Source organism: Hipposideros armiger, unplaced genomic scaffold, assembly GCF_001890085.2.
Source record: "Hipposideros armiger isolate ML-2016 unplaced genomic scaffold, ASM189008v1 scaffold_47, whole genome shotgun sequence".
NCBI lineage: Eukaryota > Metazoa > Chordata > Mammalia > Chiroptera > Hipposideridae > Hipposideros > Hipposideros armiger.
In genome coordinates this window covers 2,055,223-2,064,996 of record NW_017731397.1, presented here as the reverse complement: position 1 = coordinate 2,064,996, position 9,774 = coordinate 2,055,223, and the positions used below count along the sequence as shown (strand labels likewise).

At 37.8% G+C, this 9,774-nt stretch overlaps 1 protein-coding gene across 1 annotated transcript in view; it reads left to right on the top strand.

Annotated features, from left to right (window-relative positions):
• Positions 1-9,774, top strand: part of HIBADH (3-hydroxyisobutyrate dehydrogenase) — a 91,895-nt gene that overhangs the window by 9,359 nt on the left and 72,762 nt on the right. Inside the window, exons 3-4 of the mRNA XM_019639949.1 lie at positions 4,520-4,629; positions 7,589-7,710. Coding sequence (XP_019495494.1) covers positions 4,520-4,629; positions 7,589-7,710 — 232 coding nt within the window. The remainder of the gene's footprint in view (positions 1-4,519; positions 4,630-7,588; positions 7,711-9,774) is intronic.

Below are 9,774 nucleotides of genomic sequence, written 5' to 3'. Positions count from 1 at the left end.
GCAGATCAGTCGCCGGCTTCTGGACGGCTGCTCACGAAGCTTGAGGGCTGCTCACGCTGGCTGCTGGCTACACACGGTAACCCATGGCAACCCACTGCCGCAGGAGCTGCAGCCTATGCCATTGCCGGCGACTCATGGCAGCCCAGCTCCAGGTTGAGCTGTTGTTCAGCATCTTAGCTGTAGAGGGCAGTGTCACTGGCCCTCACATGTAGGATCTGAACCGGGGTCCTCTGGCGTCCCAAGCCAGTTCTTAACCATCGCGCCATTCGGCCGGCCCTGATTTTTCTTTATAAGCATTAGTATCAAGGACTCGCGCTTCGTTTTCATTGTCCAGGAATTTCCTTGGAGATGCCGCTGATCTGGGCCAAAAGTCTTGCACCATTTCTGCATGAGTTTTCTGGTTGACCTAGGCTTAATTAGATTCTCTTTTCTTTTGTTTTCTCTTTAAAAACTTGGAAACCGTCCTGTTGTTCTGGGCTGTAAGGCTGAACATGTCTGGTTAAGTAGTTCTCTTGGGATCTAAACTGGCATCCACTCAGGTCTTGTTAAATCAGAGCTTTAAAAACCTCCTGCTGAGTGGCTCCATCACTGTTGACCAAATGTTTCAAGATGTAGGCACAAACTTTTTGTCGGTTTTTCAAGTAGTGTGATTTTGAAGTAACAATATGTGTTTCTACTTGGAAAGATTAAAACGTACCGAGTGGCAGGTTTAACCAAGATCATATTCCTCTTGTTTCATCGCAAGCTTCTCTTGCCCATTTACTTGGAAGCAGTGCTGAGCTTGACTTGAGTGACTGTTTTGTCTAGAAGAGACGGCGATGTTTTTCGCTTTATGTAAAGCAATTAGTGAAGTTGTCCCCTTCCGATGGATATGGATGAAGGAGGTGTGATTCCCTCAGATGACTGTGGGCCCTGATGCCCCACCTTCCCCCTTCTCCTCACCCAGCAAAGCAGGTTTCGTCTTGAATCGACTCAATCTTCTGCTCTTTGTATTGCACACCTGCCATTGATGTGTACTAGCATATGGATGAATTGAAATCCAGAGAAGTGGGCCACAGAAACTTTTAAAGACTGTAGATTTCATGATACACAAGGGAACCTATCTCTTGTGTATGGAAAAATAGAGTCATCTTAATTCATAATAACGTAAGAATGAGGCCTGGAATTAGCAAGCGATCTTTCTGGGATGGCCATCATAGTCAGAGCAGAGCCGTGGCCCGGAGTCAGCCAGGCCAGGACCGTCCACAGAGTGGAGGTGGAGAGGAGTCCAGCTGGTGCTGTATGTTTGTACTGAGTTGTTACAATGCTTTTTAAATCCCGTGAGCCCTTGCTCACAGAGGCTGTACCTTCCTAGAATTTAAGGTTATTAAATACGAAAAAGTCTTTGCCTAAGTTTCCTTTCTACTTTGGAGATAGAAACCTTTAAAGATAACCCAAATCACTGTTCTTATTTTATAGATTCAGAAACTGAAGCCAGAAAGGTTAAGTGATTGGCACAAAATCACACAAGAGCTGGAACTAAACCTGGGTCTGTGGCTTCCCACGTTAGTTTTCCTCTTACTGATCTGTGCTGTCTTTGCTCATCCATTCAATTAGCAAATGCAACTGAAGAGACTCTAATTAGTTTGGCTCCTAAAGGCTTTTGTGGTTAGTGTCAGACGGGCAATAAGGTTTTTTTTCCCCCCCTAGCTTTTGAGTCGTGGCCAAATTTTGTCAATTATTTCAGAGTCTTAAAGTCATCACATGGAAGGCAAGACGATTTGAATAGCTGGACACACGTCTGCCTATCTGTCTAATAAACATGCCTTGTGCAGTGCAAATTAGAGACTGTTATTATAATGTACCAAGTGTATATAGCCTTTAGACATGGAGCATTTGTGGCCAGTACAGTGGTGACATTCCAGCCATCACTATCATTGTGTGTATTTTCCAGACCTGTGAGCTTTGACACTACTTCCCTGTATAATGGAGGGGTTAGCGGTCCTCTGGCAACCCAAGCATCCCAAGAAGCAGATGCTAGGGAAGCAGGGGGCTGATTGGCCACCCCATGCACTTGGCAGTTGCATGAATTGGCATTGCCAATTCATGGGCATGAGAAGCTTGGAGGTGTGAAGTATCCTTAGATCAGTGAGCTAATTGTTGCTGCCCCTGAGGGCACTTCTCAAGAAGTTAGCTAGATGGAATTGAATTTCCTTCAATGGAAGAGCCTCTCTCAATTCCTAAAAGAAGGTCTGAAATGGACTCTTAGACCTCAGGGCTTACTGCAGTCACTGAGAGATTTGGAGAGATGGAGCTGACATAGAAGGAAAGGTATGTCAACGTTTTGCATTGTGTTTACAGCTTCATTTAAGTAGGATGAACAGGTGGGGCTCCCTGTGTAACCCATATTCTTGGTACAGTTGGGAATAGAGAACTACCACTCCTACAACTTTTCCTCCTCTTCTTCATCTTACTGCACTGTGTTTTTCTTGATTGAACTTGAACTGTTTGCCAGGAAATAGTTGCCTCTTTTTGAATCTCAGTATTTATTTGGGAATTAGAAAGGTTTTCATTTAAGTTAAGTATTTCTTTGTAATTGGACGGGAGTTGTTTTTTTTTTAATTATTTGTGGCAAATCTCCATTATATCAAAATATACATGTTGAATATGCCGCTTTGTAGACTCTAAAAGGCTGGATTGCCTTTAGAATGAAACATTGAAAGAAAGAATATCTTTTTATTGTTTCGTTTTAGGGTCTAAGATGTTTTATATAATCATTTAATATTAATACACGAAGTGCCAGAATACATGAGTATCTGAAATTTTAAAGTATGACTTAGGAAATTATGTTAAAACATTTATCTAGAATTTGATTTAGAAGCTAATAGTCTGTTATGAGTAATTGAAATGTAATTACTTCTAGCTCATAATATTTAGGTTACACACTGTTTGGTTTCCCATTCTTTCACTTTCATCAACCACACATCAAAGACAAAAAGAAAATGTTATGTATATTTCCACCACATGCAAAGCAGAGGCATTCCCATTCCTAAGATGCTTACATGTCACTTCACGTTTCCTAGAAGAAAATACGTCAGTTTTTAATATGTATGTCAATCATTCTATGGAGAAATCTTCGATTATTCTCCAGTAGTCCTTTGTCTTTTTTTAAAGAGAGAAAAGGTTTTATAGGAGCTTTTGTGACAACTGGGGTGATGGTTTCTTTCTGTGAAGGGAGAGCTTGAGTCAAGAAGTGAGTTCCTGGCCTCTTCTGACGTCTTTGGTTGCTGACTGACTGGCCAGGTGGATCAAGGTGTGTGTATGAGGGCCGGCTGAGTGGCGCGTTGGTTAAGAACTGGCTTTGGATGCCAGAGGGCCGCGGTTTGGATCCCACATATGAGGGCCAGTGACACTGCAGTGGGTTGCCATGGGCTACCGTGTGTAGCTGGCAGCCAGCGTGAGTGGCCAGCAGCCGCAGTGAGCGGCTGTCCAAAAGTCGGCGACTGATCTCACTTGCTCGGGAAGAGCGCAATGATGGTGCCAACCTGGGCCAGTGAAGCAACGTCCTCCACACCTAGACTGAAGAACAAAACAACAGCAACTTGTCTGTTCCCCTTCCCCCAATTCTCCAGCACTGTTCCCCTCCCCCAATTCCCCAATTAAAAAAATCTTTAAAAAAAAAAGGTGTGCGTATGAGAGAGAGCAGGGGGTTGGAAGCATGTTGAGTGAGGGTGCATACACCCACACGTGCGCATACACATGCAGAGGATGGATAGAACAACTTCACAGCAGGTCCGTGATCATCACTGAAGCAGAAATGAGGGTGGAAGTAAGCATACCTTGATGCCTTATTCATATGTCTCGTGTGTGTGTGTATACACATATATATGTGTATATATATCTATACAGATATAGTTTCCATATGAGTTCCGATAGCTCGTACTCTCATCCTGGGAGCTCGCACCCTCAGCCGTCATCGTGGTACTCATAGTGCAGGAAGTGCTTATGTCCTTGTCCTGACATTTTTCTAAATCAGGCTGAATTCCCCCCCCCCACCTTGAAAATAGAGTCTGGAGCAGGTGGTGCTTGGGACTTGATCGTTTTACTGGGGGATTTTGCCACCCATTGAAATCACTGGGAAACCTTGTAGTTCGGCTACCAGCCCCTGTTGTACTAGAATGTTTTTCTTAGTCAAAGCATCTACCAAAAAGTATGCAGTGTAAGAATTCAAGTTGGAGGAAACCATGAGAAGTGTGCCTGTTCCCAGGACTGTTGGGTTTTGCCCTTTCCCCTCAATTCACTTCACACTTTTTAAAATAAACACTAAATTTGATGCCATAGAAACTGCATCTATATGTGTACAAGGAATGGATTCCTTATTTTAGGCAATAAGCGTTTTCTTCTTGTCATTTAGACACAAGGATTAGTTTTTATTCACTGTCACTGTTATCAGCCTGCATAAAATGTAGATCTTACTTGCACTCTAGAAACGGCTTACATTTTAATTTAAGTAATGTGCCTCTTCAATTTTTTTTTAAAGGTAGTGTCTTCCCCAGCAGATGTAGCTGAAAAAGCTGACAGAATTATTACAATGTTGCCCACCAATAATAATGCAATAGAAGCTTATTCTGGAGCAAATGGAATTCTAAAGTATGTATCTCTTAACTGTGGATATTTTCTTGTTTTGATAGTTCATGCATTTCACATTGTTAGACCTATTAAGAAATTACAGTGATGTTTGTTAAAACTTTCCATACTGTTTTCTTATTTCTTAAAAGTGAATGGTGTGGCTTCTCTCTCATTGTAAAGGGTTTGTTTTTTTCACTAAAGCCAAGTATGTGACTTTTGGGAATACATTTTTTTTTTGCTTCTGTTTCTTTAACTCTTGCATTAAACTTACGCTTTCATTGGTAGCATGTTTAAGAGACTTTTAAAGCTTGCATTTTAAACTGTACAAATGTTACAAGCATAATAATGGTTTATAGAAATTCAGGAAAAGGTTTCTATGAAAAATAAAACCAAACATTGGAAAGAACACCATTATTTAACATTTTATTATATAATAAAAAGTTATTGTATGTCCTCTGGGTTAGTACATCTGTAGTAAGAACTTTAAGAAGTTGGCATTAAAGGTTAGCAGTAGCTCTTTAAATAAAATGTAATTTAGGTCAGAGTTTCCTAGCCAGTGCTTAGCTTCCCTGGCTTCAAGAACTTTTTGGTTAATTGCTGCCTATTGCCAAACCCTTGTGGTTGTGTTAGGATGACAGCGGTCGAATTCCCAATTTAGTTTTTTGGTCTTACTGGTTCCTGTTCCTAAATTGTTTTGTTGTTGAATTTCAGCAAAGAGCTACAACAAACTGGTAAGCCCTGTGGACACATGAAGGGCTGAAAAGAAAGGGTTTAATTTCACGAAGCTGTAATACATGAAACTGGAGATTTTTGGAAATTGAATTGCTTTGGAACACTAACAAACTTGGAAGCAAAAGACACTTGGATATTAGGCAGCAAACTGATAAGATAAATGTTTAGCTTTCAGGGAAGGTTGAAAGACACTCATTTTGGATGGAGCCTTCAGGCCCGCAGTGTGTGTGGTCCTGAGGCAACCTAGCTGTCTCATTATGTAGCCTGTTCCAGTTATGGCCCTACTTTACCTTTCAAGGAAAAGTTACTAAAATCCTACGTTTATTAATATCTTTTACTAAGGAATATGGTGGCCAACTACCAGCTCAATCTAGTGGAGGGAGTGCTTTGAAAGAGTTGGGCTTTACATTGAACTGTAATTTGCTTGTCATGGGTGGTTCTTTATTTTCTCTGGGTCAGGATCATTTCCCTAAATCCAGTGTAATTTTTAAGATGATTTCCCATTTGCTTAAAGATTTAAGATCTTAAAAATGTGAATATCACAGAAGACTGGTAAACTTAATTCTTATTTTTTAGGTTGTGTAAAGTGAAACTCTACATACTGAGATAACCTATAATAGAGTATGCTCTTTTATTTTTTTTCCTGTGGAATGTAACCCAATCATTGCATTTGGACCAGATCAATTATATGTCTAGAATTGTTATAAGCATTTTGTGTGCTTATTTTTTTCTATGGGAAGATTTTTCTTTTTTGTGCTTTTTAGCAATGATTATCTATTTACCCCTTCAATGTTTATATTTATTCATTTATACTTTTCCAGTCATAATTATGATTAAATGTCTTCTGGGTTTATCTGTAGTAAGAACCTTGGAAAATTTGAATTAAAGGTTAACCATAGGGCCGGCTGAGTGGCGCAATGGTTAAGAACTCGCTTGGGATGCCAGAGGGCCCCGGTTCGGATCCCACATATGAGGGCCAGTGACACTGCCCTCCACAGCTAAGATGCTGAACAACAGCTCAACCTGGAGCTGGGCTGCCGTGAGTCGCTGGCGACGGCGTAGGCTGCAGCCCCTGTGGCAGTGGGTTGCCATGGGCTACCGTGTGTAGCCAGCAGCCAGCGTGAGCGGCCAGCAGCCGCAGTGAGCGGCCGTCCAGAAGCCGGCGACTGATCTGCCTCTCCAGGGAAGAGCACAATGATGGTGCCAACTTGGGCCAGTGAAGCAACGTCCTCCACAACTAGATTGAAGAACAAAACGACAGCAACTTGTCTGTTCCCCTTCCCCCAATTCCCCAGCACTGTTCCCATCCCCCCAATTCCCCAATAAAAAAATCTTAAAAAAAAAAAAAATTAAAAAAAAAGGTTAACCATAGCCCTTTAAATTATAACTTAGATCAGAGTTTCCTAGCCCTTGAAGATAGACACAGACTACAGATTGTAAGGGAACTATCTAGGTATACAGTCTGCACTTACAGTACAAACAAAAATGTTTTACTGTAAGAATGCCATTAAAATATTGATGTAAAATATGGAATATGAAAAGACTGCTTCCTCCCTTTACCAACGCATGTATATAAATTTACCATGAAGAACAAAAAGATGGTGAGATTGCAAGTCCATTCCTATATTCTCCTGTCTGCCTGTTTGATATTTTATTTTGTTTTTAAAAAGTTAGTTATTAAAGAATATGCTATCCTAAAGCAAATGGCTAAATTTTAGTTGCTTATATTAAGCAACTGAAATGACATGGATATGTGAAATTTTCAATGTAGCTTTTTAAAGACAAATCAATTAATGTTTTTTTGGTTTTTGTTTGTTTAAATTGGGGAATTGGGGGAGGGGCAAATCAATTACTTTTAAGAGAGACTCAGCTACAAACAAAATTGTAAATCCTACCAAATACCTTTTTTAAAGTTAATAGGTATTTTAATTTGCTTAAATCATAGCTTACCTGTATTATTATGGTTAGTGTGTATTTCATCTAAAACAAGAATTTATACCATCTATTTTATTAGATGATTTTGGTTTATTTGAAAGAGTTTGCTTGTGTTTACTTTGAGTTGTAATTGATCTGAAAATGAATTTAAGATTTTGAAGCCGTTTTAATAATGTTTTTAATACCTGGCGCCTATTAGCCGATTCTGATTCTGTAGGTTGTTGCATGAAATGTTTATTCAGCATTGTAAACTGTATTTTTAAAACTACAAAACTGGTTTTTAAAAAACTGTATTTTTATTTATTTTACTTAGAAAAGTGAAGAAAGGCTCACTGTTAATAGATTCAAGCACTATTGATCCTACAGTTTCAAAAGAATTGGCCAAAGAAGTTGAGAAAATGGGAGCAGTTTTCATGGATGCCCCTGTTTCTGGTGGTAAGTGGCAGCTAAAACATATACACACCTGTTTCTATTTGTCAAATCAGTGATTAAAGTTTTGTAATACCCTAGATACACCCAGGCATTTTTAGACCTGTTAGAGGGACTCTGAATTCCCTCATTAAAGATAAAAACAAACCAAAATGCCTTATTTTATTCAGTGCTCTCAAAATATATTGCTTATTCTAAATTCAGATAAAAAGATGTCACAACTTTGAAGAGCTGTAAATTTTTGGTCTAAATCTCTGTGGGTAGGGATAGATCAATTGATAGAAAATTTAACCTTTCAGGACAGATTTAAGAAATAATTAGCTTGAATATTCTTATAACTATTAAAGAAATTGAAGAAGTAGTAAAAAAGAAAAATTATTTTACACACACACAAAATTAGGCCCAGGTGATTTTACAGGTGAATGTTACCAAAATTTCAAGGAACAGATCATCACAATTTTATATAAACTTTTCCAGACAATAGAAAAGGAGGAAATACTTGCCAACTCATTCTACAAGACCTGTATAACTCTGATACATAGACCAGACAAACATTATGGGAGACCAAAATTATAGGTTTATATCAGTCGTGAATATAGAAGTAAAAATCTAAAGTGTATTAGCAAACTAAATTCAACCAGGCATAAAAGAGATCAAACACTACAACTAAGTTTGGTTTATCTCATATATGCACAGATGGCTTAATGTTAGAAAATCTATAAATCTATAAATAGTACATGTTAATGTACTTAAAAATCATATGATCATTTCAGTCAGAGCAAAAGGAAACCCACAAATAAAATTTTAAAAGCTTATTATTATGTCAAATATTCATAATGGGTATCTTGGTAGTTTGGAATGGCAGGATTATGGGTATTATGATTTTCCATAATTTAAAAATTTTCCAAAATTGTGTAATCAAATACCATATGTGCACACACATACATGCATACATATATACATACATGCATATGTAATTATAACAGTACAGTAGTAGACAGTGGAATAGCAGTTTTATTCTAATTATATTAAATTTGATTGTAGGCTATGGAATTAAGAAATAACAAAATACATTAATTTAAATCAGTTTTTATTTTTTCATAAAGAACCTAGTGGTCTTGTTGTAAAGGTGTCTTATATCCCAAATCATTTTGTATGTGAGTAGAGGTGTAAATAATTCTTAGCCCCTCTAATTATATTGAATTGGTTAAGTATGATTTAGGTATAAAGATTTATAATGCGGTGTAGACACTTTGATCACAAAATACTAATAAGCAGTTTTAAGCTTGGTATTGGTGTGGTATACGTGTATTTATGGAATGGAATTAAACTGAACAGTTCTTTCTTCTTTGAGTGGTTCTGTAATTGAATTTGAAAATTGATACAGTACGTATGATCTTGCTATTCTTCTTTTGCCTCAAGAGTATAGCCTGAAACGATTCGATAATAAAAAATACCAGTTTGATTTTTAAATTTATTTCAACTTTTATAATATAGCTTTCTTTGTGATATAACTTTCAAGTTACTCTGTTGTTCCTGTTAAGCTATTGTTAAACCCTAGTTTGTAGTTTTAGGATGCAAAAATGCTAATTTATAATAGTGGATACACCTGAATCTGACTGAACTGTATTATAGATTGAAAGCTTTGTGTAGAGATGGTTTGTGATAATTTATTGTTTGACACATGATCATTATGTAATTTGTAATATAAGTATGTAACAGAAGCTGATATTTGTCTTCTCATAGTTATTATTTTTATATCTTTAATATGGTAAGTTAACATTGGCTCCACTTTCTAAGTTAAAATAGAGGAAACTTTCTGTAAGTTAAATAGGCTTGTTTAAAAATGATTACATTTTAACTGAATAAAATTAAGGAAAAGCGATCTGGGTAAATAAAGCCTGGCTTAGACACCCATGACATAGGCCCACAATTTTAGAGAGGTTTTATATTCATCAGTCTTGAAACATGGAATATTTGAGGTCATTTGAATAAAGCCTTAAAATGTTCCATCCATTTTATCCCTTTCTGTCCACCCCTCATCTGTTTCTTAGGTTTTAAAAAATGCAT